This window comes from Anopheles cruzii, chromosome 2 (assembly GCF_943734635.1).
Source record: "Anopheles cruzii chromosome 2, idAnoCruzAS_RS32_06, whole genome shotgun sequence".
NCBI lineage: Eukaryota > Metazoa > Arthropoda > Insecta > Diptera > Culicidae > Anopheles > Anopheles cruzii.
The window spans coordinates 42,485,167-42,505,527 of NC_069144.1; the positions used below are offsets into that span (position 1 = coordinate 42,485,167).

Sequence of the window (20,361 nt, forward strand, 5' to 3'; positions counted from 1 at the left end):
TATTTGAACGCTCCAACAGCGCCTCGCACGCAAAGCGTACAACGGATTCGACGCTACAATCGCACAAAAGGGGGGCTTTCTTTATTTACAAAACTCGCCACAGAACGCTGGCCTATTTGATGACATCACAGTCACAATCGTTGTCCAACTTTTCGTAGTTCTGGTTCATGCATCGTCTCACGGCTATCACGGACTGTCTTCTTCCGGGCAGATCGGGTCAAATGTCCACCCCGTGCATGGCAACATCATCTTCGTCCACGTTGTCATCATCATCCTCGTCTGGGTCCTCGTCCTCCAAACTTTGCCCAAGTTCGGGCATCGAATCATCAACCAGCACATCGGACAGATTGTCGTACCTGTTTTGAAGGATAACATGTTCAGATTAGTAAACGAGGCAGCTTTTCAATGGCTTCTACAGATTATGCTCCAGATTAGCATGCTTGCTACGAAATTAATTTCGAAGTTCATAATTTAATTTCCCGACCCAGCCTCGGGGCCGGTCAGATGCGAGACCTACCTATCCACGTGCTCATCGAAATGATTGAGAAGCTCATCGTCTTTATCGTGCGGTCGAAACTTGCAAACCGTTAACAGCCGCAGCAGCGCCAGTCCGATCAGCAATCCGCCCGCCACGTGGCTCAGCCACAGCCGGTGGGGCCACAGGATGAGCGCAACGCCTAAGGCCACGTAGGGAAAGGTTAGGTGCCAACCTCCGCAGAATCGGCATATGCTCCAGCACCGATAGCAGCGGGAGGAGTAGTCGTTACTGGAATGAGCGAAAGAATTGAAAGCATTTTCAAAATCGCCGGTAATTCAATTACATTAAATACATAATCTTCCCACGCTTGAAACTGTGTTTTACTTTTCCATTACTTCCGGCACGGATCCCAAGCACCTAATTAAGGATCGTTTAATGTAATTGCAAAATTAGCCTTAACAATTAGGAGCCGATCCGAATCATTCAGCAGTTTGATTATGCAAACAGCCGCAAACGGGCGCAAATACAAAGATTAGTGTAACCGCCCGCGGTCGCTGTCTGTTTCGCGTGTTATTTGGCCACGTACATGATCCTTCCGTTACCACGCGGAATGTAATTATGGGACCACCGCTCACCGCCAGACGGTCATTACTGTTAACGACGAACGTGTCGGGTATCAATATTTATCGACAGGACAATTAGGCACACCGTTTGCAAGAACAAGCGGATCAAATCACCCAGAGTATTTAATTCAAACTTCAGTCAACATGAAGTGGTTGTTGCAAACTGCGCCGCCTCCAGGCCACCACAGATTCCCACCATTACACACATTACTGGAGACAGAAAGTTCAATTGTTTGAACAAACTAATTGAAACATTATTCGCCCTCGGCAGCACCTCGCGCACCGAGGCGAATCACCCTCCCGGGAGGGAGTCGGCTCGGCTCAAGCATTCTGCTCTGCACCATTCCAATCCTGCCGCCCACTGGCAGACATCAGAAGTAAAATTTCTTGGAAGCATTTCGACCCAAAGCTGTCATAACCCATCGCTCCCCCGAGTCTCGCTCGCCTTGGCGGGCCCCATTGTTGTCCATCTGTTGGTCGGTCGGGGTTTGCCACAAAAGAACATCCCCGCCATCCTCGGGTAGATCCGTTCCCAAGCCGAAACTATCCGAGCGAGCATAAGTTTGTTTTGTCTTTTGTTTGTCCGTTTTGGTTCTGGTGGTCCGGCCTTTCTCCGGAACCGGCCAAGCGTAAATTTGATCGACATTCCGTGGCGTGCGCCGGGTGATGATTTCCCGGGCTCGCATCGGCCTCTGTCTCGGTGGTGAAGTTATTTGCCCACCCGCAGGGGTTTGCCCGATGCGATAAGGACGAAAGCCACCCGAGCCACTCGGCCCGAAATTGTGATTGTGCTCGAAATTATGTAGCCCCCTTAGGTGGAATCCCCTTGCCACTTCGGAAGGTATTCGCGCTATCAATGTACTAGGTCTATACGTTGAGATGTGAACTGTTAAAAAGATGGCTGTACCTGCCGATTGGGACTTCTCAGTTATGCTGTTCATTCATCATTACCTTGTTTTGACATCAGGTAAATGATTTCAGTTCGAAACAAAAATTATTTCGGTGTGCAACCCATCAATAAAAGGGTTAAACTATGTCCACTTTTGTGCCTGAAAATGACGTTTTGCGGGGATTATTATTTTTCTGCTCCTTTTGAAGAAAACTGTTTCGAAATCGAACCAAATGCTTGTCGGGACTTGTGTTTGGAAGATCGCAGTGTTTTAAGTGGTTTAAAAATTTCAAAATGGCAATTTTGACTTAACAAAAAAAAGCGTCGAAGGACTCCAAAAAACGGACTTTCTGATGGGACAGAAAGCTGTGGTGTTTCACAAGCTCCTAAAACCTAATGCAAACGTTAATTCCGATCGTTACTGATAACAAATGCCCTATTTGAACCATGCATTGATTGAAAAACAACCAAAAAGCCCATTTTTTATCAACAATGGAGGCGCCTAGTAGGCCGTGGAATCAAGCACCACGCGCCCCAAAAAACAAAACTGTTTCAGGATACTATCAAATCACTTGGATGGGAGCTGCTATCCCTCCCCGCGTTATTCACCAGACTTGGTTCTTTCCGAATATCATTCATTTTCATCGATGGGACACGTATTGGCTGAGCAGCCCTTCGTTTTTCTAGGAGGAAGTCGAAATTGGATGACTAATTAGTTTACTTAAAAAGACGAAGAATTCTTTCGTCTGGGAATCCATGATTTAGCAGAGAGATAGGAGAAATGTATAGCTAGCGATGGCACATACTTTGAATAAAATAGAAAATCGCATAAAAATTTTATAAACAACTTTTGTGTGTTAAAAACAGTTCACTTCTCAACGTATAGACCTAGTATTCACGCGCCGCTTATGAACCTTCATGTTTTAGTAAATAAAGAAACTTGTGGTCCATTTTGTTGTTTAACTTTTCTGCGAACCCTCCAAACATAATTCGTGCTAGATTTAACCAAACTTGTGCGCCACCGAAAATGGGTCAAAGAGCTATGGATGGCCAACCATATGCTTCTCGAGAGTGTCGGAGCGGGACTCGATTTACGGCCCCGTAACGGTCGCTCCTTCGCCCTCCTGTGGCGTTTATCACAAGACCCCAAAGTTATCACGGGTCCACGGCGGCGCCCGTCGAATCCGTCGTCGTCGTGCTTCGGGCGGGCACGCTCCGTGAATGTCCTACATGCGTCGCCGAAATTTGCCAAGTGTTCCACACTGCTGTGGCTACGGCGGGGTGATAGATTATGTGCCCTTATTCCATGCCCGACGCCTAAAGGACGCGCGACACAGGGCAGCATAATACACCTAAGTGCACATTGTTTATGCAGTTTTATGCTGATCGCAAGAGGCGTCCCTTGCCACGGGGTTTAGGGAGCGGAACAATAAAGCTCGAGTAAAGCTCGCACGGTTACCGCGCTCTGCACCGTTGAAATTTCCGCCTTTTCTGGTGGGGACCGAGCGGGCGCGATGATGATTATGGTGGTCCGGGTGGTGAATGATTTACGAAAACCGGCTGCCGGATACATGCCGTTCCGGCGAGTCGCCAGCCGGCTCGATGTAAATGAGTGCGATGAATGAGTGAGCAGATTTAATGTTATGTTAAATCTACCGGAAGAACACACCGACACATGGTGGGCCGCGCGACCGGGTTGATGCATTGCCTATCCACCCACCGCGGCACCCTCACCGAGTAATAATGATCGTTTTGCGACCCCTTCCGAAACGAAGGAAGAGCACGTTTGGAGTGTAAAAAGCCGATAGCTGTCGCCAGCGAAGGACGAAGTGGATTTAATTGAGAAGCGTTTCAAAACTGCACCCTGTAGTGCGCGCACTGTGTGACTTATCTTGAACCTTGTTAGTCCTCGGTTAGGGACACGAAAAGCGAACACCTTTCGTTTGCAGACGATTGCCTATCTCGAGCCCGGCCACACGATAATCGGATAAACCTTACGATGAAGATGATTATCAGCTCGGTTCCGGTTCGTGGGCACGGCCAACATAAACAACGTTCGCTTGACCCCATTCGAATGGTTCCCACGCGGAACGGAAGATATATAGCACTCGGGAAAAGAGAAGTAAAACTTCTTTCTGCTCCGGTATCCTTTTTTTGTCGTAGAGAAACTCGAAACTCTGAAAGCAGACGTCGGAATCTTCTCGGTGCCGTGCCCGTGTGTCCCTGTTTTTGTTTCCTTCCTTACAATCGGAAGCCCGGTTGGTTCCGGTGCCGGAACGACGACGACGGCGACGGGTGAGACCGGAAGTAGCTATTTTTAAAACTTACTTTGTACACAGCACTATGAACAGCGTGAAGAGCCATTTGATTTCCAGTACGAATATAACTACGGAGGCAACTCTGAAACGACACACAGACAAAACGGGGTGGATGATGAACAACAAAAAACTTGCCAGCACACAGGACATCGGAAGCGGGGAACCGGAAGCGGGTGTGTATATAAATAAAACGCGCCGGAACAAAGCGAGTGGAAAAGTTTCCCTAGAAAGGCGCACGTGGAAAGTCTCGGGAAAACGTTCCCTCGACGAGGGACGGCTAATGGGAATGTAATGAAAAGATCCAAGTTCTTGTTTCGATGCACCAGTTTTACAGTCGTGCTGCTGTTCCCGGAAAAAAGGGAACGAAAAAGCGATTATGGCTGCGTTTGCAGCAATCTTGGCGGATTTGGTAACATTTGCTGACACACAATTCGTGTCATGAAAACCGCCCCATCTCGGGCACGGAAGCGGAAAAATAATTAGGACAAAACCGGAACTGTACCCTTCTGCCAATTCATTACGATGATTACACACGGCGGTCACCGCAATCTACCCTTTCGTGTTTATGCTGATCAAGTCCGGGCAACAGAGGTGAACGACCTTGGGGTACGTGATGACATTGCGTTACGTGTGCGTGACCCGGTGGCCCGGGGGTCGAACCCCGTAGGCCACTGGGGTTGGACAGTTAATTAATGATGCGTCAAAGATGCAGCAAACATCGGTTGCACACTGCGCTAATGTTTGAAGCGGCAGCATGTCGAAGTTACAACCCTGCACGATGCAGGGGCAAGGGTGTTTAGCATAATTTAGGGTCTATGCGACACATTTTTCTTCGCCGGCCTGCAACGGATTATTTTACATGGGTTCAGATTGCCATATAAATCCTAATTGCCTGGAGTTTTGTGCGTTCAGGTCACTGCAGATTAAATTTCGTAAATGAATGATAAATCTCAACATTGTATTAAAACACTGATAATTTTCTCACAAACAGTCGCCAACCAGAACTGTAAATAGTAAGTCTGTTTCTGATTGTTACAGAACACTAAACACCACATCCAATATTCCAACAGTACTTATTACTGTCGGAACTTTGGCACTGACTACATCCCGGAACACCTGTTCCGGTCTCTGCAATGCGTGCCCGAGCTGGTCACTGGTAAAATTGGCCCCCGAAATTATCTGCTAACGATCATCGCCATCGGAAGTGGTGCCGCACGGCAGAAGTTGTGAATCGCTTTGAGAAACTTTCAACTGCACACCCCAGGAATGTGGGAAGTGGATCGCACGAGAAAACAATTACTACACTGTTCGGCCACTATTCTCGGCCAGTTGCACGAAGCAATTACAACTCGCACCATCCTGCAGGAACAAGAGAAAGCCCTGTCCTGTGGAGTAGAGTGGATTGTATACTGTACTGGACTACATTAAATGCCGCTTCTGGAAGCTGCCCCATTCAACCACCGACCGGCCCGGTTACGATGCAAAACCTAGTATCTGGATCGGCAGACAACATGAAACTTTGCAGTATCCGCGCAGGACTTGGGATGCGAGGGTAGCACTCTGGATGGGTGGAAGGAACTTACATAATATAAACACCTGCAGTGTAACCGTGGACCATTATGTCTATTCCGACGCCGCTGACCACTGGAAAAATGGAAAGAAAGAAGGAATGATATTTTAGAAATACAAATTCGAGTCAACAGATTAGAAGTTGGGCAAAACCTCCCCTCTAACTGTGCCCAAGCTGAACCTATTTTTACTTATTGGTAAGCAAACTATGAACAGTTTACCAACTAAACAGGTGTTCCGATAACGAATTGTGTTTCGAACGGCATTTCTCATTCTAACGTGAAACTTATTTGGTAAGGTGTAGCTTGAATAGTTCCACTTATTTCGTAGATTTCCAATGTATTGTACCCCGAGCGGGAAGATTAAAATTGATTTTAGGAACTTGTTGAGAATGAATCCGAGTTTTCCTCTAAGTGATACGATATAGTTTTGCTAACCTGATGCTGCATATGTTATTAAAGGCGTTTGCTGCTGTAATGATTATAGCTGTTGATAGTAGCGTTAACCATCAAGTACTAATATTTATTATTATTATTAATTATTTGGCAGCAATCATATTGATAGCAATACTTTGTTTTATGCTTTTCCTACTCTGTTGATTTTCGTTCTATTTGATTCTATTTGATTAAAAAAATAAAATTCTGTTTGAAATTTCCACATTATTTGAATAACGCCTCTCGGTCCAGTTTATCCTTATTTTACTCCTGCACATTTTCCTCTTAACCTTTTCCCATTTCCCTGCCTGGTTTATCAATACATCAATTTCAATGTCCACAATGGTTTGCGTATCAAGCTCTCGATTAATGAAAAAACCTTCACTGGAATGTAAAAAATGCGGTTCATGGCAAACAAATTAAAAACCATGCACTAACACATACACACACACACACACCAGAGGATAGGGCAAGGATCGTGTCGGATACCCTTCGGCGTGGAATCAACGCCAGAATCAACATTCACATCGCACAACACATCGAACGACACGGTGCCGCTGGGTAGCCGGAGGCGCCGGCTCCTCTAAACCGAATCGCACGTAAACGTAATTTGAACTTTTCACTGCCACAAATTGGCCCTCCCACCCATCCCGAGGAATGTACCGTTGATGGTGGGTGATGGCGGGCCCCTTTCTACTACCCCGAGAGAGAGAGAGAGGGAGAGAATTTAATTTCCGTCGTGCGGAGCTGTTCTTGGTGGGCCTTTTGCCTTTCGGTAGACGGTTGGGCATCCGTTCGGTTCTGGCGCTGGTACATCAGCTGTTTCCATCGATGGATTGCGGTCTGTGGCCAGTAACACGTCGGGAGTGTCTAATGGATGTAGGCGAGGAGTCGGCATCGGGCCGGAAGCTTAAAAGCTTTGGCAAAGATTTACGGCGTTTTTTCCTCGGTTTTCGGTAGTTTGAAAGTGGCCAGCTCTAGTTTTTTTTTTCCTGTTTGCCACTAATTTGAGCACGCGCTTGGAATGGACGGCCAAACAGCGATTCTATGCTAAGATTATTGGCCATCGGCATCACTGGCGGCACAGGATGGAAAAGGGTCCTTCTCAAGTGCGTGTGGCATCCAGTTTGTTGTTGTTTTTTTTTTTCAAAGTTCCAGAGGGCCCCGAGTGAGATTAAAGTGCCCATTAAAACCTGCGTCACGCAAAATGGAGCCCCATCACATGATGAAGGCCCATTACGCTCGGCCCAAGGCGACCGTTAATGAATGAGTTTTTCCCAATGAAAAGCTCACCCTCGCGATAAAGGAAAATGGTCCCACTCGCAGAGCGCAATGGCAGAAAAATATGTCCCAAGCTACTGCCTTTTGTGATATAAATTTAATTTCGCTCCCATCGTCACATCTTCCACTGCCAGTGCGGGCTGGCTGTCGGGCGCACTTCTGTCCTATTCTTTTCGCGAGCCGCCAAAGGACCCAGAGCCTTGCCTTGCGCTAACCCGGGGCACATCTGTCATCCGCCGTCACTGCAACGTAATTAAGTTTTGACGCGCGCTGCAATTCGGTGCAGATTTTCTTCGCTGGCCAGCAACAGAAATTACCTCCGGCTTCCGGGGCCGGGCTGGCACAACAATGACCCGCGGTGTGCTGTCAACGGATTTTCGAAACAATTTCCCGCCCTTTGGGGTGGCGATTGCGAACGATGCTGCCAGCTGGTGGGGCCATCATCGAGCCGGAAAGACGAGCAAAATGTGTGTCCGGCCCGCCGTATGATCGTTTGAAGCCGGTGGCAGACAGTACTGAACACACTTTCCACACGGCACCGAAAGAGGACCGGGGTCCGTGGAAAACTTTAGTCGACCGAGACGGTCTTGTCTAATATTACCATTGTTCTGACATCGAATTGGCACGGGTCCAGGAGTTTCCCACCCCCGGTGATGGAACAGCTTATAGTACCGTGACGTACGTGTGTGTGTGTGTGTGTGCGTGATCCCGACGGGGGTAAGCGAACCCGGGTGCAGAACAAATGAAAATACTTTCAACCCGGAAACCGGAATCGGAACACCGGAAGCAGCGGCAACCCCTTCGCCGACAGGGTTTGAATATGTAATCACTCGAAGGAACGCCACCCGTGGGAAGGTTAAAAGTATCCAAAAGCCCGGCCCTGGGAAAGGAATGTTTAGTTAGTCGGTTGGAGCTGTCGGAACATTTAATTTAAATCGAGTTTAAATCTATTGGGTGAATGAATCGGAAAACTTCCTACAGTCTGGGGAAGGGAAAATGTAAATCAAACTTAAATTGAGTTGTCCACTTCTGGTCCAGAGCACTTCGGCCACGTTGCAATTGAGACAGTGTGGATCGAGTTGCTCTTGGCAGTAAACTGAAGGGTTTGTACCTAAGACATTAGACTCTTGCTTTCTTCTATCAAGGCCAAGAGATTGAAAATACTACTCAAGGGCGCACAGACGTCGGGTAGGAGTTGAACTTAGCACGTTGATGAAGCGTTCATCAACATTCCTTCGAAAGAGTTTAATGTTTCGAACAAGCTCCATATTTAATCCTTTTCGGATGGACGCTTCTGATGGTCCTTTTTATTTTATGCCAGTAATGTCAACCGTACGAAAGAATATCTGACATTTTAAGGTGCATTTGGGATAAGTAATTGAATGAACCGGTGTTGCCTGCAACACAATTTCCAGATACAGCCTAAGCTCTATTCGCGGGAATGTCCCATAAATTGAAGCAATTCCAACAACAGATGGGGTGGTTTTGACTTAACAAACGGTTCAAAGATAAATTAAACACAGAGTTTTTTTCTACTGCTGGTGCTTCTCGCGCTGCCATCGTGGGTATTAAGCCCTGTTTCGCGAAACATTCACCCACGCGAAGCCTTTCGCGGTCACCCACCCACAGCAAAAGCTCTCAACAGATTGCGTTCGGTGCACGAAAGTGACACTGTCACGTGTCAACGTTTCACTTAAACCGAAATCACTTAAGCACACGCCACCGCCATTGCATCATCAGCAGCCAGTCAGCAGCCAGTCAGTGACGTGACGCAGTCGGTCTGGGGGACCGATCCGCTGATGATGCGGGATCCTGTTGTGGCAAAAGTGGCAATATTTGGACGAAAACGCGCACCGCGTTAAGGCGCAGCGGAAACACGCGGCTTCGTGCAAAGTTTTATTCCGGTCCTGTCCCGTCGGGCCACGCACTCGCGGACGGAACATAAATCATCGGATTGTTGACTAAATTTCATCGCCCGAAAAGCATCGGTTGAAGCGAAAACAACAAAAGAATTGGGGAACGATGATCCTCAGCGACGGGGAGGTAAATAAAGGGCCGCGGCTGGCGATCCGAATGCATAGGACGCGCACCGCGGCCAGCATGGGGCCGTGATTTATTTATGGTCCCAGTTAAATCCGTCCCATCGCTAGGGAGGTGAACCTTTGCGGGTGCGCCCTGTATCGTCCCTGTCGGTACGGCGAGCGGCCCGGAACGGCGAGAAAGACGGCGAAATGAAGCGAAAATGCACTATCTGTCGGCGGGTGCTCACCGATCGGAACGACATTTTCTTCGCTCGTCCTTTCGTTCCGTCCACCAAACCTCACGGGCTCGGCTCGATTGTTTCTTTGCCCGGGGCGTACTCCATCCTGGCCGTGGCGTAAGGTTAACCCCGAGCAGCAGACACTGCAGCTGACACTTGTTAGCACATAAATAACGGTCCCGACGCACACCCGCTCTCGTCCTTGCCCTCGCGGGATGTCAACCGAAGCCACCGGCACCGCAACGGTGGCACAATCTTGTGCACAATTTGTTCGATAAATCAATAGCATTAGCGGGTTGCGGTCTGGGTGGGCAACGTTATGAACTGCCCCCTCCCCGCCGGTGCTGCCATCAAACTCGTGACACACTTTTTCCGCCCGATTAAACGCACCTCGTCCTACGCGAAGGATTAAGGATGCAGCCAGGGCTAGGGATGGCAGAAATTCTCTTTCTTCAAGCGAAGTTTGATAATCCACGATTGGTTGAGTGAACTAAAAGGTTCATCATTCTTTCAGTAGAACCAGCTCCACGGTCCACGACCACGCCGAGTGCTGCCTTCGTTAGTGTCCGTTTCAGCGCAAGGAATCCTGGCGAACCATCCCGTTAACTGGTTCGGGATTTCAGGCACGTTGAGCGCGCCATAATTAATGGGAATGTTTTTTGAAAAGGACAAGGAAATCAACCGCTCCGTCCGTTCGTCCGCCTGTCTGCCTGCGGAACTAATTAGCACGGGAACCTGTCGGCAGCATACAATCCCCGGTTCACTGCGGAGCACTTTGTGCGAACTTGCGGAACATCAACAAAACATCGCTGTGTGAATTCGCGTACAAAGGATGTACCTTGATGTACCCCGAAAGCAAAAAAGGATCTTCAAACACAAGCAGCTCAACCCGCGCTGCTGCTGGGGCACGGCTTCTGTGGCGTTCCTTCCGGACACACAACTCGGCAAACGGCAGAGGTTATTAAAAGGAATTAATGCACGGAGAAGGCGGCCGAAGGAGAAAAAAAAGCCCCTAGAACCATGTAGGATGGCGGATTAACGTAAGGAAATGTGATTTCGACGGGGGTTTCAACCCGGTTTCGTTTACCGGTTCGCCTAGGACTTTGCGCAAACAGTCGTGTGCGTGTGTGAGATTAATGAAAAGGATAACGTCAAAGGCGGCTTCCGTGCACGAGAGAGCTTCGGAAGACGCGCTACAGTATCTGTGGCAGAGAACTGTTTCAGAAGGATCTTGGAGCCGGCGGGTGCGATCGTCCCTCTGCCGTTTGAATGTTTCACACAACCCGGGGTCGGGTCCGTTTGGTGGTCAGGTGGACAACTTTAGGGTGAAATATGTCACATTAAGGGCACACGGACCGATTTCCGCGGCAGCCGCTTATGGAACCCAGGAACCGGATTGTTCGGTCGCGAACAACTGAATATTCCACTCACACCGCTCCATTTATCATCGTCCGGAGCGGTTTATTTATTCATAAAATTCATCATCCGAAGGCGGCCCACTTTTGTGGCGGGTTTGTGGTGCATTTTCCTGCGTTCTTAAACGACGCCGACGCCTCGAAAAGAGTGCTCCCCCGCTGCAATGGGAAACAAGGCTGCAGAAAGGAAAAGGATTTCCTGCTCGTGGAACCTAGGTCCGTTTCGCTTCCGCTGGTTCGCCCGGCCTGGGCATACATTTTTAATTTTGAAGTGCATACATAATTTTCCGGCCATCCACCCGGGACGACTCCAAAGAGAAGCCACCGCCACGGGAGGAGAGTGCCCAGGTTGCGTCCCGGGTGCACGGGATTAAGTTGAAGACATCCTTAAGGCCACCCGCAGAAGGGTTATTTTTTGTGTGACTTCTTTTCCCACAAAAGACCGTCGGGTCGGTCGAGTGCGGCTGTTTTGTTGCGCCACCTGGGTGTGTGTGCCACACACACACACACTCGCGACCCGCGTGAGGGAAAACTATTCTCCTGCTCCTGAGAGATGAAACAGACGGGATCCAATAGCCGCCTGAATGCCGGTCCGGAGTCCGGTCACCCGTTGGAAACTGATTACATTCTAACGACATGTGAATTTTGCATAACGCAGGGCCCGTGTCGAGTACCGGCGGATCGTCTAGTGTGGCACCACTTCCGGTTACGGGTTTGAACCGTCACTTTTGAACAGCTAAAAGCGTGGCTTCCGTGCGCTCATAATCATTGAAGGCTGTGCGTGCAACAAATAGGGCCGATCCTTGTGCCGGTGCCCAAAGTTTGGTGCAGCTCGGTGGTGAACTTTTCCAATAAGGCACCAGAATTGGCTACTCCGTCCACGGACCCAATTTGGGTTCCGGGATGTGTGTAAATAAATTAACACAGCTTTGATCGACTTTGCAGAGATGAGTTTCTTGGGCCGAGCATCCCGAAAGCCCCGAGGAAACCCCCCTTTCGATCCTGGTACGATATGAGGTATTTATTAAACTCAAAATTATGTCACCCTAGCGTATGGGGCGCTGGCCAAGTTTTCCTCTCCAGAGTGTCGGGCGCAGACAGTGACAAAATTAGATGATGCGGTTTATTAACGGGGCCACCGTTCGCACCGTTCGAGTGATTGATTAACTTTACCACCTCGGTGGGCCGGGACGTGTAACAAAGTAACGGTACCGTGTCCCTTCCCGAAAGGGCTCCCTCTCTGTGTGGGGTGCAATTTGTAATCCTGGAGCGTCCGGTGGCCACACGATGGTCATGGGCGACGGAAAGAGCATCGGGGGAAAGTGTGGCGAAAGTTTTGCTCCTTGTAGACTAATTTCATTTGTTTCGATTGCCCCCGAACCCAGGGGTCCCTGTCGGGGTTCCAAATTTATGTCCCTCCCGAGTCCCGGCTCGGCCGTGTGGAACGAGTCGTAATGGAGTGCTTGGCGGCAGGGATATTGGACGTACTTTCGGACGTCACACGCTCCGTGATTGGAGTTACGGTGGGCTGGTGGCACACAAACAGTGGTTTAGTTTTTGGGTCAAGCATTTCGATTCATCCAATCCAAGCAGGCATGAAAAAGTCCTAGTTGTTTTGGTCGCACTGTTTTTGATTCTTTTTTGTGAGAAAATCGAGCATATATCGAGCATATTGATGTCGGTAAGTAGCATATCGTTTGGCTTCAAAACTCTCCCTCAAATGACAGATTTTAAAGCAATGATGCTTGGGCCAAATTATCCATCCATTCTGCTCCCAAAGCATATTTTCCCGACACAGAAAAGCCCAAGGTACATGGGGCCGTGGCACTGTGACCGCTTGTTACAAATGCTTCGTACGGTACCACGTCCCTCGTGCACGTCCAGCCCAATTTCTGGTGAATTGTGAAAATAATGAGCACCAGCAAACCATTCGATTCGTTCTTGAAAATAATTCACAGCCTCCATTCCGGCACCGGCAATGGTCAACCGTGGCCATAGATCGCTATCAAATCACACCCGTCTGGGCGTGACTTCTATTACATTTCCACTGTCCAATCTGTCCGGTCCTGCCGACGACAAACGGTCGCTCGAGAAAGCACGTGAGCACCGACGAGGAGACAACCAGGACTCGGCGCTCGGGACGGCGCCCTCTTGTCCTTCAAGACGACCCGTGACAGTGCCCCGTGGTAAATGGCACATTTTGCAGTGCCGACAGACTCGGAAATCGGGCTCTACGCTTGGGTTTTATTGATGCCGTTGAAAGCAATATTTTCCTTGACAAATATCGTCGTCGCGTCGCCCCAAGAACCACCGAACGCCAACATTGCATCGTTCATGGGCTCGGGTCACGCTGCCGACGCAGCCACGTTGTACGGTGTGCGAAAGCGATGAGTTCGAACGAAACGACAATTACGCAAATTTGCACCTAAACCTGGGCAGGAACCAGGGCCGCGCAGCCAAGCCGATCCATCACCGGGGTGAGTGTCGAATGATTGACTTTCGTTGTTGTTTGCTTGTTAATTGCGCATCAGTCGGGTGAACGAGGCACGCATTAGTCAACCGGGCGGTGGGTCACCGAGATGCAATGCCGGGGCCCAAGCCGCCGTGAGCCCCATGTGAGGTCAATGTCGAGGGCGAAGGAGATCTGGTCGACGTAACGTAACGACGCCGCATAACTGCATCTCGTTTCTCGTTCGAAGAACACGCTCGCAAACAATGCACCCTTTGCGCATTACGAAACCGTGTGCATTTATTAAACTGTACTGCACTGTTAATAACTGCCGGAGCCCCCGTTGGCAGTGGCGCAGAGTGGCGTGATTTACAGCCATCATTCCCGGGAATTACTATTTGGAGAGGCCGCGTGCCATCAAAATCACCATTAATTCCGTGCAGATTGTTCCGGCATAATTCGTGCCCGTTCGGGCACGTGGCCTTTGGAGCCGAATTGTTTCCCAACCCACACTCTTTACCACGGCGCATCGTGCGGTGGACAAACAAAAATCCAAATCCCCAAATCGAATCCCCTCCTGCCGTGGTACAGAATGATGGTTTCGCTAACCGGTGCACGCTGAACCGTGGAATCGTAAATTATTTTACAATTTATAGTCACAGCTGCCGGTCGGTTGCAGGAGCAAACGAGACCGAAAGTAGCGTGGTCCGGTGCACACGCACCGGGCTACCGCTTTCCGGGGTTTGGTGCCAAAATAATTGAAAAATGTGTCTCGCCAGCCGGGCGCAAGCGGGCGCCTTTTTGCAGCTGCGTACGTGATCTATCGTCTTCCCGTTGCACTTGTAACAGTTGACCAACTTTTGGCTTGTCGCACGGTTTTGGTACAACATTTGAAAAGTTCTGCCCAAGAACTGAAGCTGCGCCACCGGAGAAGCTTAAGCCCGGTTCTGCTCATTTTATGCTCCGGTTCGCATGTTCCGGATTACGGATTCGAATAGATTATTTGCAAGCAAAGTGGTGGCGGGCAACAAAAACAAAATCACGACCACACGAGAACGAGCGAACGATGGGGCATACGACCCCCCCTCATTTGGCGGCGCCCCTGAAGGGTACCTCGAAATCAGCGAGGCGGAAAGCGGATAATGGGAACACCGACGGAGATCCTTGCATTTCAAAGCAGCAGTCCCCGGCACAACCACGCCAGCGCGCCACGGGGCGAGCATGTTGTGCTTTTGTGGTCTTCTTTGAATTAATATTCCTCGACGTGGGAGCCGTGGGGGTTGGCGGTGATAGGAAAGTGTCCCCGGTCGGAAACATGATGTTTGGTGGCTGCCTTTGATGTTTCGGTTCGATTGCGACAAGCGAACCACCCGGCAAGGCTCTCTCTCGTTCACTGTCAATCAATATCGACATCGTGCGGTAGCTAATTAGAAATCGGGGACTTCCCATTTTTCCTGGACCTGGACGCCCCGTCGCACGCGGACACGGACCACTTGGCGGATGTCAACAACAAAGCCATTGCGCGGGTGAAAACATTACGACGTCCGGAAGCTGAAGAAGCCGTCGCTTCTCCTGGGGCCGATAGCGTCGTTTCATCGGAAGCACACTTACCGATCGCAGTCACGACGCCCCAGAGCCGTATCAGGGGCCGGAGACAGTGGCAGGGGCCGCCAAACTGACGCCGACGGTTCCTCCCATCCATGCTTCGGCCCGCCGTCGTCGTCGTGTCCTCCGCCTGGCGAGCGCGTCGACCGGGGCTGAGATTTTCGCTGTTTTCGGATAAAAGTTTCACGCTCGAGAGATGGTGGCTGCTGCTGCGAAAGCGTTCAGTGTTTTGCTTCACTTCAGCACACACTCAACCGGCACATACAACCACACACACACACACACAGAAAGGGGACGCAACTAACGAAGCTTGATCGCGCGGCTTAATCTCTGCCTCTCGGCGACGACGACGACGTCGCAGGTTTACTCGCGATGACTACTAATCGGCACCCTTTTTCTCACAATGGCCACCCCAAAGTGACACACATTTTCACTACCCGTACCCGAGACACGACGGATTCCAACACACACACAGCTAAACGCGCCACTTGAGTGGAGCAATAATTTTGCTTCACGCCACAGCCCGTCGATTTCGATGATAATTTGCCAACCGGGGACGGGTGGACCGTTCCAACACACCCGTGAGCGGCACCGACGACGGGACGGGATGGCAGGAGGCAAAAAGGACCGAACGAAACCACGGGACGACCGGCCGCCGACCGACGAATTTATGCTTCATTAGTCAAACCTCGCCCGATGCCGAGGCGCTACGCAGGTTATAATGTGAAACATTTTATTACCACCTGCCCGACCAGGTCCCACCCGTCCGCCTCTTCGTCCGGTTTGAACGAAAGTGGGGCGCCGGGGAAAATTCACAACGGAGCAAAATCAGCGGCACTTTTCCGAAAAAACCCAAAAATGGCGAACTTCAATCGATAACTTTCGCTCGCTGGTGGTTTTTTCTATCACAGGTCACCGGGCACAATTGTTTTATTTTTGTTTATGTTCCTGTTGGTTTGTTGTTGTTGTTTATGCGTAGTTTTGTGGCCGCTGCTGTTGTTTGAAGCGTCCTGCCAGCCGGAAACATATCCCCGTGCCCGTGCGGATCCGAATTCTGACGAGCCGTCACGGGGTTGTTTTTGCTGCAAGCCGTGTCCTCAGTGGCTGGGCTGAAATGAATGCAAAAACAGAGACAGTAAATATTGGGACATCGTCCGGGGCCGACGTGCGTAGGTTAAAGTGGCCCCCCGCACAAGGGATGCCTTCGAATTGATTAGCTTTACGCTCGTACGGCAGTGTGGAACAATCATAGGGCACCTTCGAGGAATAATATAAAATCCCATACAAAACAAAACAAAATACTACACCTAAATGCAGGGGCCCCAACATAATAACCTCCGTTCGTTTGCCGATGACCCAATCGATCGATCGGCCGCCCCCTGGTAATGCTCCAATTGAGGTGCGTTTATCGGGCGCAAAAAGGTATGTGAAATCCTTCCGAAAGCCAAACCTCACAAAAGCATAAAAAAAGATTGGAACCCCTAAACGGCCCAACGCACCACAACCTGTTCGGGAGGGGATGGTGAACCGGTAAGGATGGAACAAACAAAACCCTTAACGATCGGCACAAAATGTAACACTTGAGTGGGCACAATCTCGGACCGGCTCGGCTCGTGTGTGTCGCCTCGTGGTTGGTAATTATACGGAAACTTCAGTTCATTCTTCGGGCCGCACAACAACGGAACGGAATTGAGCAATCTCGAGCGAGAGCTGCAATTCGGGCCCGGGTGTTGCGTTAATTGACGGGAGATTGGCGCACCGTTAACCGTGATTAGAAGGACCCGGGCGTTAACTAGGCGCTCGGCTGCCCCGGTGTGGCTGCCTCTACCTGTCGCCACCGGGAGCGAAAATCGTTCACCGGATTTAGCAGCACTTAACGCCCGATTCACACTCGTTCGGCACACGTGTGCCAAACGGCTCCCCGCGACTTCCGGGTGGATAAAGCGATAAAGAACCTGCCAAAGGGTGGATTGCTCCATTTGCTTCCGGAAACCCTGAGCGCAATTTGTTGGAGCGCACGGTGCGGTGCGCCAAAACGCCAAAGTTTACTCATAAATTGGTATTAAAATTTTATACAGCGTTTAACTTTGCCGATTTGCAGTGCCGCTCGGGCGAGGTGAGTTCGATAAGATTCGGAACCGAGCCGGGCCGGGCCGGCTTGTTCAGCATGTGTAGTTGGGCTTTTTGTTTCCTTGTTTTCACCTGTGCCACCGCCACCTTTTGTCGGAGTTGGGAACCGGCCTGTTTTTTTCGCTTTGCCGAATCAAGTTCACTTCCGCCGGACCAGGGTTCCACCGCAGGGTTGTGGGGGGGTTCGCTGCCGCAGCACTTGACTTGGCGCACCCATCGATTCTGGCTTTCCCTGGGATTCGGCGAGGGTCCGGGTCCGGGTGAAATCGGCCCGGGACGGTGAAACAATTTCGCATTCACATTCCGGGAAAAGTAGTCGCCTTCGGCGGCGGCGGCTTGGAACCATTTGGGCCCATTTGTTTTTGTCCCGCCGTGCGGTGGACGGCGGATGATTTTCTTGCCCCGAGAGCGAGAGATGCAGGATTTCATAACCGAGCTGGGTTGGTGCTTTTTGGCCCCCGGTTGGTTGGTTCCCATAAAAAAGTACTGTCCACTGCAGGAGAATCGAGACCCGCCTCGAACGGTGACATTCCACAGGATCTTCTGCGCGTTCGCTTTTCACAGCGCTTTTTCTTCGAAGCCTTTGTCAGAGCCCAGCACCCCTTCGCCCTTCGGCGAACGGCACGGTGTCCCGATCTCGGGACAAAGATCCGGCACTAGAGGTTGGAAAGTCGGAGCAAATTATATGCCACTTGGCACGACAAACAAACTGACAAAGATCAATGGGAACCGCTCGGCCCTTCCGGATGGCTGTGTGTGTGAGGACTTGACTATGTCGTTGGAAACTTTATCTCGAGGTCGAACTAGTTCCGGGTTCCAGTTCCGTCCTCGGTACGATTCAGTAGCTTACTTAAATTGAATTGTTCTTTTTAATGGTTGTTTTTCGGCGGCCAAACTTTGCAATTTGGTGAGAGCATATCGTAACGGCGGCGCCAGAAATCCGCCAACTTCCGGCGAAAACATACCGGATTCGTTTGGTCACATCCTAGCGTTTAGAGTTTTCCGGCTCCAACTGAGTTTCAATCGGCCCCGGTGGGTGACATTTTAATTATTGATAGTTGGATTGTTTTGTGTGCCCGATTTTCACCGGATTCGAGAGCGTGCTGTTGGCCAAAAACCACACACCACGCTGGGTGTAACAATAAAACGAATTTTAAAATATTCATCAAACTGCGTCCCTAAACGTGGTCAGGCGATAAATTATTCAACACACCGGCCGACGGCCGGGCGGTACAAAATTGAATCTTCGTCCCGAACCGCGTCTGAGGTGTGTTTCGGCCATGACGATGGTCTGTGCGGGGTTTCTTACATTTGCTGCACGCCCCCGGCCATTAGTGAAATTGGCGAGATCTCTATCCCATCCCATCTTGAGGCGGCACCGAGAAAATCCATCACCGCCTCGTGATGATGCGCACCGCATTAGCATAAGATCGAAAGCATTTTCCGATACCGTAAAAGGATATCGGAATGCCGCAATCGGGACCCAAACCAACCAGCGACCTGGGCTGGTCGCGGCGAAACGATAAGTTAGTTCGTTCGCAACGCATTCCAAAGGCGGAAAATCAAAACAAAAAACGTCAATGTCAAAAAAAGAAGGAAAAACGGCATCACTCCATTTCGTGCGGGTTTTCCGTAGTTTCGTGTTTAAGACCGCAAAACTCCCTCAGTGTGGGTGGGTGTGGGGAGCCGGATCCGTGTGGTACCGGTGGCACTTTATTCGGAATCGCAACTTTATCGCAACACACTCAGCAGGGCTCGGCGGCGGAAACCGCTCCGGGAGGCGCGCGCGCCCGCCCCGGAAATTGTCATTCGCTGGTAAGTTAATTTAAAAAGCTGTGCGGTTACTCCGCCCCGCTGGCATGAGGCCTACCGGAAAGTCGTTCACGGTTTGTGACTGACGTGGAAATCTTAATTCAACAGTTGCCGATTTTTAGAGGCGTCTCTATTGGGCTTTTGGACAGACCATTTTTACAAGCCAATGATTTTTACAATGATTTTTACTATACAATGATTTGTTTGACAAGTTTCAATGCTCCCGAACCATCGTAACAGAGGTTTCACGAAGCTCGGAGTTGTGTAAAGGCAAATGCACCCGAAACCCCCTGACGGAAAAACAATGCAGGACTTTCCGATAGGCCGCATATTTTCTACTGTCACACCTCGTGGGCCCGGTGAAAGGCTTCCGGTGGGAGTCAAACCGCATATTTCGCCAAACGTTTCCAGCACCGGGCACTGGGGTGGTTTCATAATAAAATAAGGACGCACCATTTTTGCCATTTTCAGCGACATCTCTCTATTAACCTGCTGCCGGCTACCTTTCCGGGCGTGCGGCTGTGGAGTCGCGGTAGGGTAGGAAAACAATTACTTATGTCGTCGGCTCCATTTTTATTCCCCCTCGTCGGATGCAGTAAAGCGACCGTGAGTAAGTAATTGCAAGTGGTTTACAAACACCGAACGAGCACGTCAAATATTGTTCCGCGTGCCACAAACCTGGCGAAATCCACGAAATTAAACTGAACCCGTTTGGCTTTAATGCTGGGCTAGCTTCGGACGGCATTCAGATCGCTTACCTTCTCGTTAAAGTTAATCGAATTCACGCCCCACTCTCGGTTGGCTCGGTTCGGCCGGCCAAAGACATCGCTTCCACCAATGGCCATGGAAGGCAAAACGATAAGACAATGCTGCCGGAGCTTCCTGGCCATGGCCTGGTCCCATTCCAGCGAGGCCAGCCACGACCAAGCGCCTCCATCCGGAGGGCCGTTTGTAACGAAACGGAAGTAACCGGGAGACAAGGGAATGCCGGGCTGCAGCAGGATGTCAGGAGAAACAAAAGTTTCTTATCTTGTTGTATTCCGCACCGGTCGCACCAGGGCCCCAGACCCCCCCGTCTCTCATGGTTATGCCGCATGC

At 50.3% G+C, this 20,361-nt stretch overlaps 1 protein-coding gene across 1 annotated transcript; it reads right to left on the reverse strand.

Annotated features, from left to right (window-relative positions):
- Nucleotides 1–13: 13 nt before the first annotated feature.
- LOC128277966 (uncharacterized) lies at nt 14–15,418 on the reverse strand. Its single transcript, XM_053016584.1, has 7 exons — nt 15,328–15,418; nt 5,892–5,952; nt 4,326–4,390; nt 2,997–3,000; nt 1,285–1,311; nt 518–766; nt 14–356 (listed from the first exon to the last, which is right to left on the reverse strand). Exons 1-7 carry the CDS (start codon nt 15,416–15,418, stop codon nt 218–220), a joined length of 636 nt encoding a protein of 211 aa, XP_052872544.1. The 3' UTR covers nt 14–217.
- Nucleotides 15,419–20,361: the final 4,943 nt, after the last annotated feature.

What these genes read in the sequence shown, in the direction of transcription:
- LOC128277966 (XM_053016584.1), bottom strand. Translation starts at nt 15,418, where the DNA reads ATGGATGGGAGGAACCGTCGGCGTCAGTTTGGCGGCCCCTGCCACTGT. An exon ending in GGGCGTCGTGACTGCGATCG is followed by an intron (nt 5,953 to 15,327) that starts GTAAGTGTGCTT and finishes CCATTTTTCCAG; the next exon opens with TGGTCAGCGGCGTCGGAATA. An exon ending in ACTGCAGGTGTTTATATTAT is followed by an intron (nt 4,391 to 5,891) that starts GTAAGTTCCTTC and finishes GTGTCGTTTCAG; the next exon opens with AGTTGCCTCCGTAGTTATAT.